We start from the raw sequence: 22,794 nt of genomic DNA on the forward strand, positions 1-22,794 counted from the left end.
ATGCACGGGTGGAATTTTTATTTAGGCTAAATGCATGAACTATGACGTATGTGGCAAATCAATGCCATGGTGATTTTTAGCTTGTCAATACTTAATTTTACGCCTTGGATACGGCGGGCGGGCCTGAAACCTGAATTGACCAATCAGGATTCAGAAGGCAGGACAAACTGTAATGTCCTGACGTCAATGTACGCTAACCGGAAAGGCGTTGCAATTGGGCAACGTTTGATTCAGACTTTCTTTCAACCCAAAGGACGGTATCATTGTTTCTAAGCCGTTATCGCCCTCTTTACCATCGTTCGAGCCCTCTTGGTGTTTATTCCTTAGCATTTTGAACTCTTTAAATGTGTGTTTTGGTTCTAAGTACAGAATTTGACCGTCTAGTAGAAAACTACGACACGAGACACCATGGGTACTTACCATTTACATAGGAAAACCGGAAATTCCAGTTGGAAAATCAAATGGTTCGCGCCATTCCGTTAGGGAAGCTTCAGAAAATATGGGCTGTGATTTGAGGTGATGCTATTTTTCTGCTTTTTTAAGTCTCTCTAACTGATGTGGATATACTTTATAGCGATTCCTTCTCCCGCAACGTCGCATGCAATTGTTTAATCTTTATGCCTGAAATTTCCAACCGGATGGTTTTTGTAAATGGTAAGCACCCCATGTTTGTTTTAGACTAAATGCTACTTACGCAACTACCCCCTAGAATATGTAAATGTAAAAACGCACACATAAAAAAAGGAAAAAAGAAAAAAAAGCTCTAATAAATTCGAGAAGACTCACGTTCCTCTAGAATGAATGACCGAAGAAATAAAAATTTATAGCGCAGCCTTAAATTAGCCTACAGAGCTTTAAAAGCACTCCCGATAGCCTGAAAAAATGTGTTAATGCGTTTGAGAGAAACCGTCGTTGGGTGCCCCTACTGGGCTAAGTTCATATTGATCACTGATTTGGATGCAGTACGAAAATTAATTCGTCGTCAGTGGTAGATATACGTTTTTTGATACAAAGGTGTCGCAATAAGATTGTGGTACAAAGAAAAATTGAAAAGCAAAGGCTTTAGTTATTTCACTCTGAAAGACTCTTGCCCTTGTACCGCATACTGCACGATCGAGATACCTTACTGTACATCAGCCGGGTTGTACGTACCTGAAAGCATGATTCTAATTTCTAGCTCTTCGACATTCGGTTCCTGTTTGTCCTTCAACAACCACTACTGAACACAAGAACTGGAAGCTTAAAACCTAGTGAACAGAAAGGTTTTAAGCTAATTAAACGTTGCCTGGTTGCCACAGTTACGTACCGTTAAAGTAGGTATGTCATGATATTTTAAGTCATTTTTGCGATGCTTTGATTCTTTTGCCAAATTGAAGGAAACATCAAAATGATAATTGTGAAGGCTAAAAAGCTGGAAAGGAAGGAAAATTATTATGGTTATTTACCGTAGGAAAAACGAGAAAAAAATAGAAAAATGGCCGATTTTTCCCAGGAGGAAGTCCTTAGATCCCCTTTAATTAATATTCCTACAATAAAGTATTTAACACTGATCACAATCTATTCATGTAACTTTACTCGGGGCCGGGTTGAATAAATACATTAAATACTGAACAATTACTGACAAACCTTCATGGTAGTAAAGGATGATTTAAACGTTTTATCGACTAAACGTTATTCTTTAAATGGTAAAATTAAAAGTTTATGTATACGGCTCACGTGCAAAGGAAGAAAGAAAAAATCAATACTACGTGACTTCGTGATGTAAGCAGAGTGTTTGCTCCGTTGAATCAACAAGAATAAGGCAACTATGACAGGTCTTAATGGACTATTATTTGATGGACCAAAACTTTTGTTGTCCTTTCGACGGAAGACTCGGTAACCTAATAGTTAACCAAATAGTAAACCTCGATACACCAGTAAAAGGACTCGCGAGTTCGAGGCCTGGCCACACATATCTCTTTAGTCTTTTCTCTACCCATATGTAACAAATACTTCTCTTTTATATATATATATAAAATACTAACTAATGTAAACTCTATAAATAGTACACAATAACAAAATTTGAAGTTGAAGTTGAAAAGCAAGGAGTTAATGAGCTTTATTTGCCCTAGGGAGTTGGTGAGTTTTGACCCACGACACGTGACACGTTCTCCTTCAATCATAAAACATATTTGAGTTGGGAGATATAACAATGGCAATTAATCAACAACTCACGAGTTTCAACAGTGACCAGTGCCACTTTAACAAGTTCCACTCTTACAGACCCCACTTAACTCAGTGAATAGATTTTTCTTTATCGGAAAAGGTGAAGATATAATGCATTTTTCCGGTGCCTTTCGAGAATAATTTTATTTATTATATGGCAAGCTCCGCGAGCGGGCGAGATGAATCAAATCCTGCGCTGTGATTGGCTACCCGAGCGGGCAAGATGGAGCTATCTTGCCCGCTCGGGACTACCCGCCGTGTCCCGCAAGAAAAATTTTCCCGAAAGCTATATAATAAATCCTTTATTGACCAAGCTTGTTCGGTCAAGATGGCTGGATATTGGCCTCGTTCTTTTTTTGCGAGTTTATGGACCTCGACTCCGTCTCGGTCCATAAACTCGCAAAAAAAGAACTTGGCCAATATCCAGCCATCTGGACCTCACACTTGGTCAATAACCCATATTAATTTTCTTGTTTTTAGATGGTTTATCTAATCAAAGGAACAGATAAAGAATATATAAAATAAGGGATGATCAGAGATAGTCGAGAGCGGAAACATGACCTATACGAGCATATTGTTATGAAGATCGTTTTCCCAACTCTCTTCCTCTTCCGCGATTTTCACACTTCTCTTCAACGTACAGGCTGTAAAACAGGTGATTTTAGGAGAAGACGGTCGTGACTGCACACGAAGTCACGCGCGAGCAGGCAGCGCGCTCCACCAGGTTCCCTGCGAAACCATCTCTTCTATTGCGACACGCTCTGAAGATTGTGCCGCGGCAACTGGGATGGGTTCTTATCTGTTTATTGCCCTTGTATAAAAATTTCTATGTGCTATATATGCCAAACCTATTCTCCTGGTTCTTTCAATGTTACGTCACGCGCATGATCTACATCACGCGGTCGTGTTTTTCTGTATAATTATCTACATAGTGTTACGTGCACATTGTTAATGCACCAGTAATTAATCTACTTATTTATACAATTAGTCACAACATGACTTTCATTAAGACCCTGGATAAATCTTCAACAATTTTTAAAAATCTAAACCTTACACTTGGCAGTAGTTGATCAATTAAATAATTGACGTGAAGTTGATCACTCTAGTCACTAGAGACCTGTCGGATGCATTACCACTGGCTGGCAAAACTTCAAGTGTCAGACTGGTCATATCCCAACTTCGTGCCCAGGGCATTTCACTTGAAGGTTTCCAAACTTCAAGAGAAAAGCCGGGGCACGATTTTCAGGTCTAGGTGAGGCAATGAGGAAATAAGTGCCAATAATAGTGAAACAATGTTTATAACAGGACCAGCTTTGCTCGCTGTCGATATTATTACACATTTATTAGGTGATTAATCTTTAATCGGGTCCTAATCAGGGCCTAATTCTCCTTGCAATATCAAAGGTCATCAGCTACGGACGCAGACGTATTTCCGGCTGTCATTTGGTTCCACTGAAAAATAACGTCTGCGAACCCGATCCAGGAAACGATTTCTGTGACGTAATGACTTTTGTTTCTCCTTGGCCAATCAGATTCCATGATAGAATAAAACTCGAGTGCTCCTCGCAGCGAATACCTCGCGCAGAGTCGCGCAGTAGTTCTGGGGTTATCTGAGCTAAACTGTGATTGGCTTAGAATTCCTACGTCACAGAAATCGTTTCCTGGCTCGGGTTCGCAGACGTTATTTTTCGGCGGAACCAAGTGACGTTCGCAGGCTACTATGGAGATGTACTGTCTCGATTTACTATCAAATTGTTAGAGCTAACTTTAAAACCTTTGTTTTGCGATCAGTAAGGTTTAGTTTCAGTCGATCTTGGAACTGAAAACAAGAACACGGAGAACACAGCTTTTTGCTTCAGAAACGGCGAAGACATGCTCTAGGTTTTTCAGAAAGCGAAAGTTACATAGCAATTTTTAAAGTGCCTGCCACCTCGGGGTAGTCTGAGGTCTCGTGCACACTACGCCGGAGGAATTTGAAAACGGAGCTTTATTTCTCCGGTTAGGCCCACCGTCCACCTAACCGTCACGAAAACAGAGCTTTTCGGGAAAGGAGGGATTCGAAAACGCTGGCTTTGCATTTTAGTGTACACAGAAAACATTTTGAAAACTAAACTTTTCGAAAACGTTGAGGTTACGATGATCGTGATATTTCCCTGCCCGAGGTTTACTCAAAAACAAAAACAAAATGACCGAGTGTGGACAGAAAACATTCCATGCGTTTTTATAATTCTCTGGCGTAGTGTGGACGCGTATCCTTACATCATTAATGAACATGACCAAAGCAGAATCAGTTTACACAGAGATTAAAATATATGCATGAATTCTTCATTTAGTGACAACCTACGAAGTAAGACAAAGTTATAAAATAACATAATTAAGTTGCAGTGTCCTGAGAAATAGTCTACGGTACATAAAATGTTCATACAAGTAACTGTTGTAGAGATCTAAAAAGGAATAAATTCCTTGCTGTGTTGATTCGCTTTGTTCGTCAGGAGGACGCTGTCACAGGACTCAAAATAGCTCAATTTGTCCCCAGGAGTTGTCTTCGTCAAACTAGGTTCAACTAAAGGAGCTGTAATTTGTGTCGCTGAAAGACCGTTAACACGAAATTGGCAAATCCTCCTTTATCTCCGTGCAACGACTGACTTTCACGAGAATTAGTATAATTTCATGATTTAATGTTCATTTTTTTTCCAACTATTTAAAGCTTTACACGCTCCTCCTCAAGTTAAGGGGCTTCTCCCTCAGTGTTCCTTAGGAATCCCAAGAGGAAAGCTACATTAAGTAGTTAGCTAAGGGAAAGAACCTTATTCGTTAAGCCTGCTGCACTTAGTTCTTTGGACACCAGTTGCAACCTTAAGCAATCATAAATGCTTGTCCCAGCCGGTTACGGTGAACCAGGACGTCATTTCGAGTCAAAAACAGGTTTGATACAAGTCCAGGAACCGTCACGTCCGCCAACAGATGAATTTGCTTTCGCCGACTAGTGACCTTACTAAGAAAATGAGGAACGCAGTTTCTGTTTGGGACTGTCCGTTTCTGGGTTACCTGGGCGAGCAAATATTTCCGATAGTGAGCGTTTTCTGTCAAAAGGTGCCAGTCTAGACGAGGTTTTGGATTCACCTTTGTCGTGATTTTCTGGGTTGTTTGAAGGCGTAAAATGAACCCGGACTTTTCCATTCTGCATGGAAGCCTTCGGAGAACTTTTATGAAAAGAGTTATTGGAGCTCGAAACGTTGTCGTTGTAGTCCTGCTCTTGTGCAGCTTGTTCGATAGGGTAGATACCAGTTTCTGTTTGATCTTCTTCGAAGCCAGGATTACAAAGTTCTGCTGAAGAGACAGTATCGCCTGACGAGGAAGCCAATTGAGTGGTCGATGTAAAATCGATCGTAGGAAGGCTTTGAAATGCATCAACGTTCAACGCTAGCAAGCCGTCCGCCAGACTCTTTTTATTGAACTTCAGCTTGATAGGCTTGCTGCGTCCACTTTGAATCGCTTTGCGGTAGCTTTCTCGCATGTCAAACATTCCCGAGGGAACCTGAGGCGGGTAGATAACTGATCTCGAGTTTTCAAAGCTTGAATCGCGTTGCAGATAAGCGCTTCGAACAGTGCGCCCGTAAGCGCTTTTGCTGTAGTCCGATATACGAACCTTTTTGCAGCACATACCAAGCAATATTTTGCGGAATGCTCGCCGAAAGTCCTTATTTCGCAGGCCATAAATGATCGGGTTACATACAGAGTTCAAATATTGAAGCCATTTGTTTATCTTTAGAACTACTCCTGGCAATTTCCAGAGCCCTTTACATCCAGTGGTCATTCCCATTTTGCCGATTCCACACACGGAAAATGCAAAATTGAGGGCGAAAAAAGGTGTCCAGCAGATGAGAAAAAGACCGATGACAACAGCCACTGTTGTAGCAATGCGTAGATCCTGAAATCAAAGCAAAATGATATTATTTGGTCGGTCAAAAGACTGGTTGGAAAATAACCCGGACGACATAGCAGAAAGGCTGGTACATAGTACAGTCAAACTACTCCATACGGACAGGGATCTCTTTAATATCGACCCTTCCTTTTGCGGACATTTCACCGGATCATTAGATTGCAGTTATGTACGCAAATTAGGCGGCTACGAAAATAATGCTTTTTAGTATATACCACAAAAGTGAATAGTGCTTTTCGCGCGCTCTGATTGGTTAACTCGGAGGTGATTAGCAAGTACTATTCATCTCCGAGCAGCCGGCACGAGAGATTTTAAAATTTCCGACCGCTTGTCACACATAAAATAACGTATTTACCTCTTTTCACCTCCACTTCGGTGAATAATTGTTAATTATTGCATAAAAACCAATGAAATACCAGGTGAGCTTTCGCGCGAGAAACATGATATCGTTACACGTGAAATTAGCATGTTATCGTCACATGTGAAAAGATCACCGTTGCTATGGTTACATACTAAATGGCGACTTCGGCAGCGAAAGTGAAATAGTTTGGTATTTCATTGATATTTATATATAAAAAAAGAACATTACATGGCCGCTTGGAGATACGAAATTTCCCTTCTCGTGTTGAAAAATGTTACATTCGTTCGCTGAACTCGAAGAGAAATTTCGTATCTCCTCGCGGCCATGTAATATCCTATATGTGTGCCACGAGAGAGTGTTACATAAAGGCTGCATGGTTTTCACTAGAGCATAACCACAAGCACAAGCACAAGCATAAGCAAAAGCACAAGTGAAAACAGCCGCGACATAAACATAAGCATAAACAGAAACATAAGAAGAACGAACCCACTTATTTGTCTTGTGCAGTTTTCACTAGTAACGCGCATAAGCACAAGAAAAACGAACAGTTCTGTTTTTCTCGTGCTTATGCTTATGCTTATGATTGTGCTTATGCTCTAGTGAAAACCAGCCTATGTATAATGTGGTTTTAACTTTACAGTCAGGGGATGAACCCGCCTTAATATAAATACCAAAAACGTTGTCACCTCTTCTCTTTATGGCCTTTGAACAAAACGTAATAAACTTTCGTACATTTCGATATTTGCAGTGACGAGTTCTCGAGCACCATTTAAAAGGTTGATAGTCAAGACGAAAAAGAAGTACCTTTTTGAACGAGCTGACTCCTCTTCCTCGCGCATGCGCTCTAGCTATGTGAAAGATCGTACCATATGCTCCCAGAATAATGGTGAGTGGAACCAAAAAGAAGTTAACCGTTACTATTACACCATAAAACGTCTTGTTCTTGTCGGCTAAAAATTCCCTCATCGTTCCAGCCAACGTTGCTAAAACCCAAGCAACGAAGATTATGGCTAATACCACTCCTGTAAACCAATAAAGAAACAAGAGAAACTAAGAATTGGAACTATTTTACTGTTAGCTTTCCGCTATTAGTAAAACTGTTAAACTGTTAAGCGCTAAGCATAATTGCTCGGTCAAGATGGCTGGATATTGGCCAAGTTTTTTTTTTTTTCGTGTTTATGGACCGAGACGGAATAAAGGATTTATTATATGGTTGCTGGTAAAATTTTCATGCGGGACATAGCGCCATCTTTTACCCGCTCACGGAACTAGCCATATAATAATAATTGTTGAACATTTTTGGGGGGTATATAGTATCGCCAGTTTTTTTTCCCAATCCTGCAGTGTATGCCAGGGCAGTTAATCTCTAAAAGTGAAGCAGGCGGTAAAGTAGGAGAACCAAACATTCCATTAGTCACATAAGTTACGGCGGAGATGGCAGTACGTCAACGAGAATTTTCAGCTTAACTTGATTGTTTTGAGCCTCATAGCGTACAACAAAGTTTGTTTTATGATAATGGGGGTTTGTTCATCGAAAACAGAACTGTTTAAAACGTGAGTAGTTCTGTTATGAAGTAGAAGTAGAACAAATGTTGAGAATAGCGACGTACGTTTTCTGATGTTCCGGTGTTGTATCGGAGCAATAAGCGCGTAACATCTTTCCAGACTGATGGCTGTGAGATTTAGTATCGAGGAAACCCCACAGATTACATCGAAGATCTGATAAAAACTGTAGATTGGTCCTTTATGGGTCAACGTTATGGATGTATAAACCCATAGCGGCATAGAGATTGATCCAATCAGCATGTCAGCAACTGCTAAAGACATTAGCAGTAAATTAGTGGTGGTGCGTAGTCGTCTGTTGACTTTGAATGCACCAATCACAAGCGAGTTACCAAACACGATCATGACGGCGAGCAGGCAAAACAGAACGTCACTGATTATGTCCTCCACGGTCAGCTGGGGTGGGGTGGGCATCGCGATCGTCGCGTTTTCTTTTGTCGTGTTCAAAGATGTAGTGTTCTCGGCCATTGTTCGATGCGACTTCTGTAGGAATAAATTGAACATTGTATAAGAAATCAATCAATTACCAATGGGTTAGTTTCGACATATTAAAATTCTAACTTGGCCCCTAGGCTTGGGGGGGGGGGGGGGGGGGGAATAAAACAAAAGAAATCGCATCGAGGATGACGGATGAATAAGCCTCGGATCCAAGTTAGAATCGAAATATATCCAAATTGGTCACTTTCGATATATCAAAATTCAGCTTGACTAGCGAGGCCTAGAGGACACAAACAAAAGAAATGTATAAACATGGGCATTCCTTTGTTTGTTTCCTCTAAGCCTCGCTACTAAGCTGAATTTTAATAAATCGAAAACGGTCTATTGGCCTATTGCTCTCTTATATGCAAACTCAATTTAAATTTGTAATTGCACCTTGGGGATAATTCAGTTGAAACTATGAAATGATTTACACGTGTTTCACCCCCGGCCATTGCTCCAGTCGAGGCCGCGAAGGTGAAGAGGTAGGCGAGCCACTCTCCCACCCAAAGAGTAAGTCGGGCTTGATCTTGTCCGCTTCTATCTTCTCTTGCCCAAGGCCAGAGCGATTTCCCGTTACCTCATAACCACGTCATGAATGGCAACAACACCCAGGGTAAGTAAACGTCTACTCGACGCCGCGAAAGTGAAGAGGTTTGCGAGTCAGTCTCCCACCCAAGGGCTAAGTTGGACTCGATCCCGCCCGCTTCTATATTCGCCTGGTTTAAAGCTTGTCCCAGGCCAGAGTTATTTCTCAAACTTCATATCCATGTGATGAATAACAACCCAGGGTAGAATGTTACACTATAACTTCTATTGTATCAAGGAAATTAGAGGAAAACTAGAAAACTGAACACGAACGCACACACCAAGAATCCCAACTGCTTATGAAGGGAACTCAGATACTGCAGGAAGAGGTGAATAGAGTCGTGTTTTCAAGTAATTACCCATGCACCAGAAAAATATTAATTAATAACCTAAAAAAATTTGCTAAATATTACAAAACAACCTCTCTATCATCGATAAAGTCCTAGTTTGAACATTTCCCTTTAATATACCTGATGGAAAATAGCTTAACAAAAGCAATATGGCGGTGAAGTACACTACTTCCTACTAATCTACTGATTATATACGGAGAAAAGAATCCTTAAAAAATTACGGCTGGTGATCAAGCCAATTTATCAAGTGGCAAAATCTTTGCTCACCAAGTTCTATATATACCTATCCTGAATGCACAGCATCTATAATGGATGATTTGCGTTCGCAGCGCTCCTTGTGCAAGGCTTTGCCCCTAGGTCGAGTGAGTTTGCCATAAGAAGTGCTCGCTTCTTATCATTTTCTGTCCAAGCATTCGGTTTTCCTTTATGACGCAATCTTCAGGTTAAATATTCATACCACTGTTTATTACATTTTTTCAGGTTTTTAAATAGACTACAGTCGGATGCAACACGATGGCCAGAGATCACAAATTCACTTTATCACTGAATATGCATTCATTATGGATTATCAAAGTGGTATTGTAATCAAGAGCAAATGCAATACTCCTTGGAAGGTCGGAATACTCGTTGTGTTTGTAGGCTATATTATCTTATATGGTTACTTTTCATAGTTGATTCTTCTAACTTAAGTACAACCAAATGACCAAAGAAACTGCCGATTAGCCCATAATCATCTCACTCTACAAACACAAACAAAATTCCATCGCGTGCTTTCCAAAAGAAAAAGAACCCGAAAGTTTGATGACGTTTAATTTTTCCCCGTACTATTCTTTTGGGTTCTACGCCGGGCTGTCTTGGCTGTAACAATTAGTAACTAAACAGTCTAAAAGCGACAGTTTTGTTGAATAGTCAAAAACCAAAACCAAAATAACTGAAGAAATCAATCGGAAAGGACTAGAAAGCTATGACAATGATCAATTCCTTTCACACCCAGAGTCGTGTTGTGTCCTTGAATTAGTCCGATTAAGAATAGTCCATAACTGATCTCACTCTTCAGAAACCCCCAAAGTTCTATCACGCACCTTACAAAAGAAAAAAATATCTCGTTATTTTATGATGTCGCTTAATTTTTCGGCAAACTATTCTTGGGTCAGTATACAGCTATTTTGGCTATAACAATTGCTAATAGTGAAAAGCCGACAGTCTTGTTGAATAATCAAAAACGAAAATAAGGGAAGATATCAATAGTAAAAGACTATAACAGCGCCTTGCAAATTGTCAATTTTTTTCATGCTCAGGCCCAGAGTTGTGTTCGTCTCTGAATTAGCAGAATCGTTTATCCGTGGATGCCCACAAATTTGAAATTACCAATGAAAAGTGCAAAATTCATTTTGTAAAAACAAAACTCGTGCGATGATATTTACTCGACCCGAAGGTGGATATAACACATTTTGTAGACGTGACTTCTGAAAGAGAAACCATTTGTCGCCGCACGTCACAGGTCTTGGAAGATAAGGAAAATCAAAAAAAGCGAACCGAGGACCGATAACCTAAAATTAATAAATACTGAGGTAGGGGAATTGCGATTACAGAAAGAACCATTTAGAAAAAAAGGCCGACAATCACGTCCGAGCTTTTGCGGAAAATTTATGAATGTAATCACTACATGCCTGACGTAATTCATATCTGTCGATTTGTTGAAATCCAATTGCACACGTAGAAAAGTAATATGGTGCATGATTCTAAACATGAGTCTGAGATCCGATTAAGTTTCTATTCACAAAACGATTAGAAATCACCGCGAGCAATAACATACTCTGGCAATAGATTAGGTTGAAACTAAAGAGAGGCTTATTTAACATAAACACAACCAAAAATTGTACCTTTAGTTCCTTGTCATTGCTGTAAACTAGCAGTCTAATAGGCCTCGCTTATTTTGTGTGTTACAACATTAGATTTACCACAACCATCGGAGAAGGAAAGCATTTTGAGTTGAAAATGGACAGACACAACAATGAAGTACAAGGTAAAACACGTAGTGACCGTTTTTGTTATTGTTACAGAATTTACTCAGTTTCATAACTTAACCTCTGAATTTGATTGGAAAATAAAACACAACTGAGAATTGTTAGCATACCTGTCTGTCGCGGTAAAGCTTTCTTCTGGTCTGTATCTCTTCTCGATCGATGTTCTGATGACCTAAAACGTATATATTACAAGGAGTAATATACTGAGTGAGATCGGACAAGGTTAAATATCACTGATTCCAGGTGCTAAAGATCCGTATCTAAGAGTCTCTTGTTCAAAGACTTTTTAATACTGAAAATGTCTGAAGCCCTTGTACATCGCTCAAACTGACAGCTCCATAAATCTAATAAACTAAATCAGCAATCTATGTAATACGGAAGATCATTTCAATGTTCTTGTGTGTATTTATATTAGCGAATTGCAAAATCTCATTCATTTCCTCGACAGCTGGCTTTCATTGTTTAAATCTCGTTAGTAGATTTGTTTGGTTGAACAATTAGAAACGCGAACAGAACATTTAATTTAGTTACGTTGGTTTTTTTCAAACGTCTCAAATATTACAGTATCTTTGAACGAAAATGCAATAACCCTCGCGGCCAAACATGTTACGATATTAGATAAATTCGCCGGAAAAAATATATGCGTGCTCTTAAAGAACAGTATAACCTACAGGACCTATTTCCTTTAACTCAACTCAATTCAAATGACATAAGCAATATACTGCGCGCTTGTTTGAACAATCAACTAGATCCTATTTTAGGAACATCACTATTTCCATGCACTGATAAATCATCAGCCCCAAAATATCCATCGCCAGGCTTTTTTCAACTTTGCCGTTGACTAAATGCTCGTGTTGCCCCTTTTTCGTGTCTTATACTACATTTTTTTAAACTTTGTTTGATGTTTGGTTCAGACAGAAATAATAAACACAATACTTGTCCTTTCATTTGACATTGTAAAGATGGCTTCTACTGCGTCAATTCAGGTCACTTTAATACACTTTACTTCTTTCGTTTTACATTTCTGGCTGCTCTAAAATTTCTTCTCATGCACTAAACCTTTCTAACAGTTTAGTAGGAAAGTTCTGCCTCAGTTTCCATGGAATGATAATTACGGTTTCAAGAAAAAGATTGTGCTACTGTCTGCTACTGTCGCCGGGTTTTTCCAATCAACGATTTAGCTCTAGGCATCAATTCTCGCTACTATATCCTATACATTTCTTTGAATACCAGTTCTGCGATTTGATCGCACATCAAGACGTTATTCCCGGTCATGATTTCATTATTCCCATCACCTGTCCACTTATAAGATCAGCTTTTAACTGCGGAACCCTCGAGGATCACGGGTCACCAATTGCGGGATCCCCAAGTTTCTCACGATCAGTGTGTTTTTATCCAGGACCAGCCGACTAAGTAGTGCCTGGTATCGATTGTAAATGAGAGCGCTTACATGGAACCGCGTGTTCTTCTCATTTTAATTTGAATGAAGGCAATTCACCTGATTAATTTCTTCTTTCTCGCTAGATACTTCTTTGAAGCAACTTTGGCATCATTCTCTTGCTTTCTTTGTGCGTGAGTTTGCCATTCTCCGTGTTAAGTTCGCCATGCTTGGTGGAGAATCGGCAACCCGGCGATACACTCCTGGGATACAGCCTTCTTCAGCCGAACAGGTAACATTACATGGAACTGATGAAACACGAACAGCTTCCTGATGAGCGCGAACGAGCAAATTCTATTGACCGGAGCTATCAGTAGGGCGGCTTCAAATTGAATCAGTATTGTAGACTGACTTTATCAAGTAGCCTTCATAATGTACAAGCAGAAAACCCAGCGACATAATTGCTAATCAACTTTTAGTGAGGTTCTTTTTATATATGTATTATCTTAGCACGGTTAAATTAAGGGCGACTCGAGCCATTAGTCAACCAAGCCCAAATGTAAACTTCTAGTTTCAGATAATCGCGTTGAAAATTGCATGTCTTACGATGTAAACTAAAAACTGTCATTCTGTTTACCTTTGCCAGCTTGCGATTTGTCGGAGTAAAAGGAATTTTGAAATGTTACTTAACACCTGTCAGATGTGGGGGGTTCACCCCTCTTCACCCTGTTGCCTATTCAGTTCTTTTCATTGCCCTGACAAGTGCTTTATTAAAACGAAACGTTGATAAATAGAAAGCCTTGTTACGTGTCTTTAAAGTTGTCACGCTATTCAACACAAGAGCCTAAAAGACGTATAAAAATCTGCTGAATGATCGATTTCCTTTTTACGAGTTTTAATCTCGCTTAATCTGTTAAGGACCGTTTAATTAGATAAAATGGATGTACAGCCGGAAAGGGAAGGAAGAGCCGATTAAACAAGAGGAGAGAAAGAATTGGAAAGGGGGAATTAGGGAAAGAAACGACTGTAAACCGAGTCACGTTTATATTTACCTTCGGAAGAGGATTATTTTTCAAAATTTTCGGAGTAGATCGCGAAACAGGAGGCCCTATACTCGTCCGTAGCGCTCATGTATCCGGCTTCCCGATCTACTGCGAAAATCTCGTATACTTACAATTGCCGGCTGTCTAACAATCCGATATCAAAACAAGGTTACGCGGGAATTTCTAATTTTTCCGATTCGGGAGCGAAATTTTCACATAATTTACTGACAGGTAAATTGTATAAGTAAATTGCTTTATGGCCTTATTCTCCCAGAGGAGAGCTAGGACTACGATGATGATGATGAAATTGTTTAAGTTTAATAAGTTAAGTTTTATCAAAATTTCAAATTGACTCGACTTGCTAGCTAGACGACTGAGGGTGCTGGAGCAAACAAAATGTGTTAGATTAAGCATCTTGAGAAAGCCTGGCCCACTTAAGGGCTTATGTCCGACTCACCGGCCTCATATCCTGTGTAGCGCATAAACTACATCATAAAGCTGTCTCGCGACACTTTTCTTTTCTGTCCAAACAGATCAAATATGCACCAAGTTACAACACCGAGGTGTGAGTACATACCGAGAGCCTGGAACAGGCTAGGGTACATATTGTTCTCGTTCGATTCGCAGTCACCGTTTCTAAAAAGCTTGAAGTCAGCGATCACATACTTGTGGTGTGGTGCACAAGTCAGGTTGTTTTTTTTTTCGGCGCATAAATTCATTTTGCCTCCTTGCTCCACAGGTTTTTTACTGGGCCCTTCGCCCAGGCACTGAACAACGAACACCGCCCGTTTACTACATTAGAGTTTCTACTGTGAAGATCATTGTCGATTAATTTGTAAATTTAGAAATAGTTAACTTTTCCTAGTTTTATGGTTTTATATATCTCTACGTACTGTACTGTATGCACTATTGTTCATCCCTACCTTGTTCAATGGATCGTTAATTTAACACTCGTCCACCACCAGACTGAGAGACTGAAACAGTCTGAAACGGGACAAAACATGTAAACATAAGAGACAGGATCACGATTACACCTAGCTGTTTACAAAGAGACTGTATTAATATTTATGCAATAGATCTCAGCCCTTCTTGTACCACAACTTGTACGATAGGTCAGTTTGACAAAAAAGATCCTTTAACCAAAAAAAAAAAAATACACTTTCCTAAAGGTTGGCAGAACTCATCAGTCGGTTGGTATTTAAAGAATGATTTGATTTCAGTTTAAAAGGCTTGCAAGTTGTTTATCTGAATAATTTTTTTCCAGATTAGCCTGGCGTTGTTTCCCTTAATTACGGTGCTGCTTTAGCTAAACCAATTGCCTTGGCTAGACGGTGTAAGAGTTTCATGTCTTCAAGGGTGCTTTCGTTTCTTTATAAACGCAGTTAATTTAAAAATTGAGAGCATAATATTACTTTACACTTTCAAGAAATACGAGAAGACTATAGCTTCTTAGAACATTTTAGATTAATTTATCTAACCTACTGTACAACACTTAAACCGTTCGTAGCTCAATTTAGTAGTCGGACAAAAGTGACTAAAATACCATTATTAAAATAAATAACATATGACGTAGCTTGCGTAGCAGGAATTTTTTATGGTGGAATTGCTTCAAAAAAAATTGGTTTTCTCGAGGTGAATTGCAAAGAATGACAAGAAGAACATAATAGAATTAAAAAACAAAACAAACACCTCCTACTTCCCTGGAAATTATTCTTATAGAGATTAGTTTAGATGACTTTTCTGTGAAACAACAGAAGCGAGCGCGCCGCACGCCAAACTCTACCGTAAAAACAAACAAATCCTTTTAGACCAAGGTGTCGATGCGATCTGTCCACGGAAAATGTACAAAGAGTTAATGAAGTTGCCAGATGGCAATGGAATTATCCGTGAAGCTTTGTCGTTGTAACGCACTACGCTACATATAAAGCTGATCCTATCCAGCTTTGCTCGATGTAAATGAAAAGAGATTTTTGTTTGGTTTTCGCAAGCACTTATTCTATTCGACTGATTTAATCGATTGATCTCAATTTTCTGGAGTTAAATCGATAACATTCGTGAACAAAGCTATTCATCAATACCGAATAATAGAGAAACACATTAGCCTTTGCAGGTCTCGCGCTGAAAAGAGTTTCTATTTTCTTACAAAAGGTTTTAAGTCTATTCACGCAGAGCATTTATTCAGGCTCTCGATGTTTGCAAACACAAACGCAAAAAGTCATGCTAAAGTATTTCACAACCAAAACACAATTCTAGCGTCCAGGACTTACCACGGGGAGTTGTGGTCTTCTGTTACGACTGGTACATGGTATTTAATGCGAGAAAGTTGCTGTTCATGTGACTGACTTTGCGATATACAATCAGACAAACGGACTGTGCGTTTGCCAAACAACCCTGAAAATGTTGCAAAAGAATGTCTTGTTTGCAGACCGAGATTCAATCGTATGCTAATTCAACTCCGTCTTTGACAGCCGTGTGTACAGAGGAAACAAAACGTAAAACAATCCACTATCAACAATACGCTCTCTACCGCTTTCAAGGCGACAAAAAGCAAACTTACAGGTTTCCTTGCGTGCCGGCCTAAGCGAAGGTTACATAAACAACAACAACAGCACCGAGATTTCATAACAGTCTGCTCACCCTCTTCTCCACAGGAAAGTTGAACCATTCCGGATGTACAAGGGCAAACGTTTGTTCATTTTCTCCTAATTTAAGTGTCGAAAAAGTCTTTGATGAATGCCGCGTTTTCTACCGCCGAGACCTCAGACAAATATCTACCTTGGCTTGGAGTCATTACAAATAGTACAAACTAAAAAAAGTAATAATCACGAACAGGTCTGAACAGACTTAAGGCGGAAATGATCTCAAGGGGGATAAATTTTTACTTGTTTAAGGTGAGTATTCTCACACGTCATTAAAACAAGCCGAGTATTTATTGTATTTACAAGTATCACCTCTCTTCTTGCGATAGAAGGTACATATAGCTGTGGGTCACGTGCTTTGCAAAAATTAAATTTGCAAACTAGAATATTGTGCAAACTATGCTGGAATTATAAAGGTGCACTCACTGATCAAAAAAATAACCTTAAAACGACAAAAAAGACAGAAATTCAAGCTCTAAGAGATCAATGACTTTTAGTGATTTTCCTTCAAGTAACACTTGAAAACGTAGGCCCGACGTTTTCAAGTTTTAGACCACTTCTTCCCTACTCGTCCGTAACCACAACAGTTGTGAACAACGTTCGTGACTAGTATGGTGCATTTTAGCAAGGTTAGGCAACTACTAGTGAATTTCCAATTAATACCAACACCTTCATTGGATTTTCAAGTAGCACTATATCTTGGTGAGACTGCCCCTTTAGGACAAGGGACACAAGCCTGTGCACATGCTGCGGCTGGAAGGGTTTGACTGCGGCTTGGAGGGCCGAGAAAGAACTGGCTTAGAGTAAAGTTCATTCATCTTTCTGCCCGCTCTATCCTCGCCCCATCCTCGACTAGAGAGCCTGTACACAGGTTAAAGGGACGCTAAATCTCGGCCGCAGAGAGCTAACTCATATAACCTTTACTTCTTTACTACGAACAACTGAAACCAGTTCAACACAGTTTACTGTTTAGGGCTTCAGCTGGATCAAATTGTTTTACATGTCCGCAGTGCCATACGTATAGCATTAAAGTAGCACTCGTTATCTCCATTTATCATCGTGATTTCTAGTTCTTTGAAACAGTCTACTGGTCACCAGAAAAGTCACTAATTGATTTCTCTGCTGAAACACGATTAAACCTGGTTTTCACTACGACATGAGCACAAGCACAAACATAACCAGGACGGTAGTGAGGGAGCCCCCAACGTAATCATAAACACAAACACGCGGTGGTGACGCCCACAACACAAACACAAGCAGAACAAAACTTTTTTATATTGGAATAAAAACGCTCTCTGGTTAAAAATATATTGAAAACATAAGCTTTCGGCTATCAGTCTATAGCCTTTCACGAATGAAAAATGTGGCGCGCAAGCGAAAATATATACGAATGGGGTGCGAAAAATTGAGAATAAAAACAAGCGTGAAAAAAGCTAGAAGATAAAAATGTAAATGAGGCCTGATTACAATAAAATCGAGTATTGCCTAGGCAACGGTTTTGAGTTGTTTTCCGCGTCGACGGTTTTTGCTGTGTGCCAAGATTCTAGTGTTTTCCGAACGCGGTAATTACCTTTGTCAATGACACAAGCATTGTCAAAATCAATGGAGTGATTGTTTTGCCACGCATGGTTGGCAACATTAGAGCCATTTGAATAGTTCTTCAAGTTTCGTTGATGTTCCTTTTTTCGGGTTTGGAAGCATCTTCCGGTTTCTCCTATGTAATTCCAAGGGCAGTCTTTACATGGAATTTTGTAAACAACATTACATTGAAAATCTGAGGGTTGTCTGAACTTTGGTGACGGGAATTCTTGTTGAAGGGTTTTAAGTGGTTTGTTGACAACTCGGATATCATTTTTGCGGAGTAATCTTGTGAGGGGCTCGGTTAGGCCGCTGATGTAAGGGAGACATGCAAAACCCTGGTACATATTAGATGGATCAGCCCATTTGAAGAACATAGAAACCAGTTCTTCTGGTGGAGGAACTGTAGATGGGGATGGCTTCTTATTGAGAATGTTAGAAATAACAGCCGGTGGGTAACCATTAGCTTCTAACGCGGCCCTAACATGATTGGTTTCACGTGTTTTTCCTTCAAAGCTGCTAGGGAGGTTGGATGCCCGGAACAAGAGGGTCGAGGCCGTGCTGATTTTGTGTTCTTTTGCATGATGGGAAGAGAAATCCAAATAACGGTCAGTATGGGTTGGCTTCCGAAATATATCAATAAAGGCAACTCCATTTCTTCTGGAAACCAAGGTGTCTAAGAAGGCAATTTGGCCGTTGTTTTCAAGTTCGATTGTGAAAGAAATTTTGGGATCACAGGCGTTAAGAGTATCGTGGAAGGAAGAAACGGCGTCCTTCTTGATAATCACAAAGCTGTCGTCAACATATCGTTTCCAAACCCTTGGTGGGACTGGTGAGGTACTGATAGCTAAATCCTCAATCACTTCCATACAGCTAAATCCTCAATCACTTCTTGTGCTTGTGCTTGTGCTTATGCTTATGTCAAGTGAAAACGCCTTGCTGTAAGCATAAGCATAAACATCGTCCACCACCTTGTTCTCCTGTATCGCGGAGGTATGGAACCGAAATTAAGGTAATTATCCATTCTGCGCATGCCTATGGGCTTTTGCTTGTGCTGTGGGCGTCTTGCTTGTGCTTGTGCTTATGTCTTAGTGTAAACCATGCAGGCTTTACACGATTAATTCTGTCACTTTGTCGTGAACAGCATACCGCAATCCGGGTACCCGTCAAATCTCTTGTAAACAATTTAGATACACTTAAAGAAGTGTTTGGGTCATCAGTTCTCGTACCGCAACGCATTTTGTCCTGCTCACAGGCTATTTAAGAACACTTATACGAATGGTGGAGACTTAATATTCTTCGTTCGAAACTTCTATAGATATGGCGTAATCATCTGCCTCCCTTAGCCGGCTCCAGCATTCGATCATCTACTTGGAGAGAAACCCAGAAAAAGGCCAGTGAAAGAGCAAGGGAGTCCGCCAGTTTTAAAGATTTTCAAATACCGCTGTTGATGTAATCTTTAATTGTACTCTCATTCATACAATTATCTACACACAAGAGATTTGATTTCTTGCTATGTACTGATTAGCCTCGTCCAGGCGTTCAGTCAGTTGGGGCGCAACCGGAAAAAACGACGAGCGAAAAAATAGGGGAGAAGCTAAGCGCGGCGACAGAAAGCGAAAGAACTTTCTTTCGCTTTCCTTCCCCGCGCTTCTCCCTTATTTTTTCACTCTCAGTTTTTCGCGTTGCCCCGCAACAAACTGGACGTGTGGAAGAGGCTATATACTGATGAGACGAGAAAGTTAAAGAGCGCACAACTTATTAAATCTGGCTTAATCTGGCTTCGATTCTAAGAAGTCTAATCTCAGTCTCTTTTGCTGTTTTGCAGAGTTTTAAAAGGCAATCTGCAGAGAGAGAGAGAGAGAGAGAGAGAGAGAGAGAGAGAGAGAGAGAGAGAGAGAGAGAGAGAGAGAGAGAGAGAGAGAGAGAGAGAGAGAGAGAGTGTGTGTGTGTGTGTGTGTGTGTTCTGGAAGGTATCACGATCCGCATGCCACAAGATAAATGTATTCCCGAACAAGATGTCTCAGGATCAATATTCAGGATTTTCTGGCCAAGAACCATCTCCAATGAAGACCTTTATGGTACCCCAGATAAAATACAGCACCACTTCAGGAGCCCATTACTCCTGCCACTATCAATTAAAAGGAGGAGATACGGTGGATAGCAAATATTAACAGAATGGCCCGAAAGTCATCCTCGGGGTTGCCATGAGATGGACTACGGCAGGGAAGAGGACTGAAGGAGGACGACGGAAACTGACATGAAGAAGATCATTGGAAAAAGGAAAGAGAGAGGTTTGTTGGACCTGACAGGCAGTATTGGAAAGCGTTTGTTACGGCTTTATGTGCTACCCTCGCGTGTGCTACCTCAACACGAAGAAGATTGTGTATACATTGTGTGCAGAGGGCAACTATTACCAAACGGGTAACCTGCGAACGCAGACGGGTTTTGAATTCCGCCTACTTTCTCTTCCAAAAGAAGAGAAAGAGCACGCATTACAGTCAACCCCTGCGCAGTTTATCTTACAAGCATACTTATCTGCGTGGACCTTATATTGAGAACAAAGAAACCGTTAAGCTTATTTCCCCAGAGGAGTGAAAAACGGCACGACTAGTATAGAACTCTGCCGAAGTTATTTCTTCTATGTCAGTGTTTGCTAAACTCTACTTGAAATAGTCCCGATTATAAGTCTAATAACCGAGGCCAAAGTTTTATTACTCAAATAGACTGACATTGAGAAAATTACCCCGTCTAAAAGAAATTCTTTAAAAACAATCGCGTTCCAAAATGTCAAGTGACAATCGGTTTTATTTAAATTCAGTGACAGTTGATTGACGTCTAAATATATTCACCCGTACCCTTCATATCGACCTTCGGTTGTTGTTATGGGACCGTAGGTAATGTTTTAAATAACTGAAGGAGCGATTTTCATCAATACTGATAAATAATGTATTGATGTTTCGGCTAAGTTTAGTACAGGGAGACAACTTCGGATATATAACGGCTATTTTGCACAGAAAGAGATTGAAAAGTTTGTTATACGAGTTACAACGAACAAAGTTTGTCATATCAAACACCTTCGTTTCATATCCAGATGTCTACAATACGGACCCTCCAAGCGTCATTTTTTAGACAATTACTGGGACTTCTTTCCCTTATCGGTTTGCTATAGATGTGAAAATAATACTAACCACGGAACTCGAATTGAAATTGAAATGCTAAGTCAAGTTTCATAAACCATCATTAATCATACACAACATCCAACTTCATGCGCGCTTTTAAACATAGTGCATAATACATAATGAAAGTGAAGAATGATCATCGCAGTAAATTTTCCAATTTAAGCAATTGGAAAGAAGCCTGAAAAAAATCAGGGCTTCAACGGGATTCGAAACCGTGACCTCCGCGATAGCGGTGCGATGCTCTACCAACTGAGCTATGAAACCACACATTGGGAGCGAGGTCAATTTTTTCAATACATAATGAATTGGTTCATTTGCCAACACCTTCTGCATTTAGTAATCTGAGTCTCAAATCGACAAATGAGTCTTTTATAATGATTTGTTAATTAATATTATCGCGCCGGATTGCGCCACGAAAAAACTCATGTGAAAGATACCTTACCTTTCAAGAATAGGCATAACATCTCACGACAGCAAGTTGATACCAGAGCCTGTCATTTTTACTGTTCTTTAGTGAAACCGTGAGATCTTTATACGCGAAGTTAGGTCACGTCCTAGTTGCACCTCCTTTCCCAGTTGACAAAAACCTAGCTGTTTCTTATTCGATCGCCGTAAAGCAAACAAAACCATTTTAATATTAGACACAACATCGAGTCAGCTGTTCAAATAGGAACTATTGTTTCCTGCCGGTCTCAACGGAAACCGTCAGAACCGTTTTGTCCAAAGTTGACTCACTGGCTGATGAGTGGGTGCATGATGAACCGCGTTGGTGCTGGTCCCGGGGGGGGGGGGTACTCCCAGAAAAGTTGGGTGGGTGGGTGGGTGCGGCCCCCTTCCCAAAACCCTTACCCTATTTATGACCAAAATCTGCGTTTTTCCCTACCCTATTTATGACCTGGCCAAAAATTCGATACTCTATTTACGACCGTTGCGGCTGGCACAGTTGCCCTAAACATAAGTTATAAAGGGCTTTTGTTGACGGTCTTATTGATAATGACGAAAAAGTAGCTTCTTCTAAGAAATATACCCAATTCAAGACTAGAGTGCTAAAACCATAACCTATTTAAGACCAAAATCGATACCCTATTTATGACTAAAATGGCTGAAAAACCATACCCTTTAGGGCCGCACATAACTATATAGCCCATATAAGGGAGTAACTCCCCCCCGGGGGTGCTGGTGGACTTGAAAACACAGCATTGAAAGTTTACCGGGAAAGGTGTTCAAACTGTCGCCTTTATTCTTGAGTTAAACGTTTGAGGAAGAATGCCAAGATAGAATTACTGTACTTCATTAAATTTTAGTGGGAGGAGGGGTTAGGGCAAATATAACCAGGCTTTCTTTTCCTAGATCAGTCGAGGGGCCAGGAAACTAGACAAGGCATTAGAGACAGTCAAGTAAAAGTTAGCTCAATCAAGCTGTGTGTCTCTTGAACCAAGAGTTAGAGGTAAAGAATACCC

The 22,794-nt window shown here is 40.2% G+C and overlaps 1 protein-coding gene, 1 long non-coding RNA gene, 1 other non-coding gene and 1 pseudogene across 6 annotated transcripts; 1 reads left to right on the forward strand and 3 right to left on the reverse strand.

Annotated features, from left to right (window-relative positions):
• Positions 1 to 2,993: 2,993 nt before the first annotated feature.
• On the reverse strand, positions 2,994 to 21,944 carry LOC110061302 (histamine H2 receptor-like). 4 transcript variants are annotated; one of them, XM_020768147.2, is made up of 6 exons: positions 21,777 to 21,944; positions 14,859 to 14,919; positions 11,625 to 11,686; positions 8,120 to 8,555; positions 7,314 to 7,531; positions 2,994 to 6,136 (listed from the first exon to the last, which is right to left on the reverse strand). In XM_020768147.2, the coding sequence occupies exons 4-6, from the start codon at positions 8,538 to 8,540 to the stop codon at positions 5,201 to 5,203; spliced, it is 1,575 nt and encodes a 524-aa protein (XP_020623806.2). In that variant the 5' UTR covers positions 8,541 to 8,555; positions 11,625 to 11,686; positions 14,859 to 14,919; positions 21,777 to 21,944; the 3' UTR covers positions 2,994 to 5,200. The 4 variants fall into 4 exon arrangements, with proteins under 4 accessions (XP_020623806.2, XP_020623805.2, XP_089147305.1 ...); XM_020768146.2 differs by lacking the exon at positions 21,777 to 21,944 and adding an exon at positions 16,203 to 16,381; XM_089291179.1 differs by lacking the exon at positions 21,777 to 21,944 and having other exon boundaries at positions 14,859 to 15,330.
• LOC149118188 (uncharacterized) lies at positions 11,314 to 13,689 on the forward strand. Its single transcript, XR_016207741.1, has 2 exons — positions 11,314 to 11,513; positions 13,039 to 13,689. It is a non-coding gene; the product is annotated as an uncharacterized LOC149118188 (long non-coding RNA).
• LOC149118189 (uncharacterized) lies at positions 18,190 to 19,021 on the reverse strand (annotated as a pseudogene).
• Positions 21,526 to 21,598, reverse strand: Trnas-gcu (transfer RNA serine (anticodon GCU)). Its single transcript has one exon. It is a non-coding gene; the product is annotated as a tRNA-Ser (tRNA).
• Positions 21,945 to 22,794: the final 850 nt, after the last annotated feature.

This window comes from Orbicella faveolata, unplaced genomic scaffold (assembly GCF_042242905.1).
Source record: "Orbicella faveolata isolate gen_17 unplaced genomic scaffold, um_ofav_v1 contig_1, whole genome shotgun sequence".
Taxonomy (NCBI): Eukaryota; Metazoa; Cnidaria; class Anthozoa; order Scleractinia; family Merulinidae; genus Orbicella; species Orbicella faveolata.

What these genes read in the sequence shown, in the direction of transcription:
- LOC110061302 (XM_089291173.1), bottom strand. Translation starts at nt 8,576, where the DNA reads ATGTTCAATTTATTCCTACAGAAGTCGCATCGAACAATGGCCGAGAAC. An exon ending in ACACCGGAACATCAGAAAAC is followed by an intron (nt 7,532 to 8,119) that starts GTACGTCGCTAT and finishes ATTGGTTTACAG; the next exon opens with GAGTGGTATTAGCCATAATC. An exon ending in GAGTCAGCTCGTTCAAAAAG is followed by an intron (nt 6,137 to 7,313) that starts GTACTTCTTTTT and finishes CTTTGATTTCAG; the next exon opens with GATCTACGCATTGCTACAAC.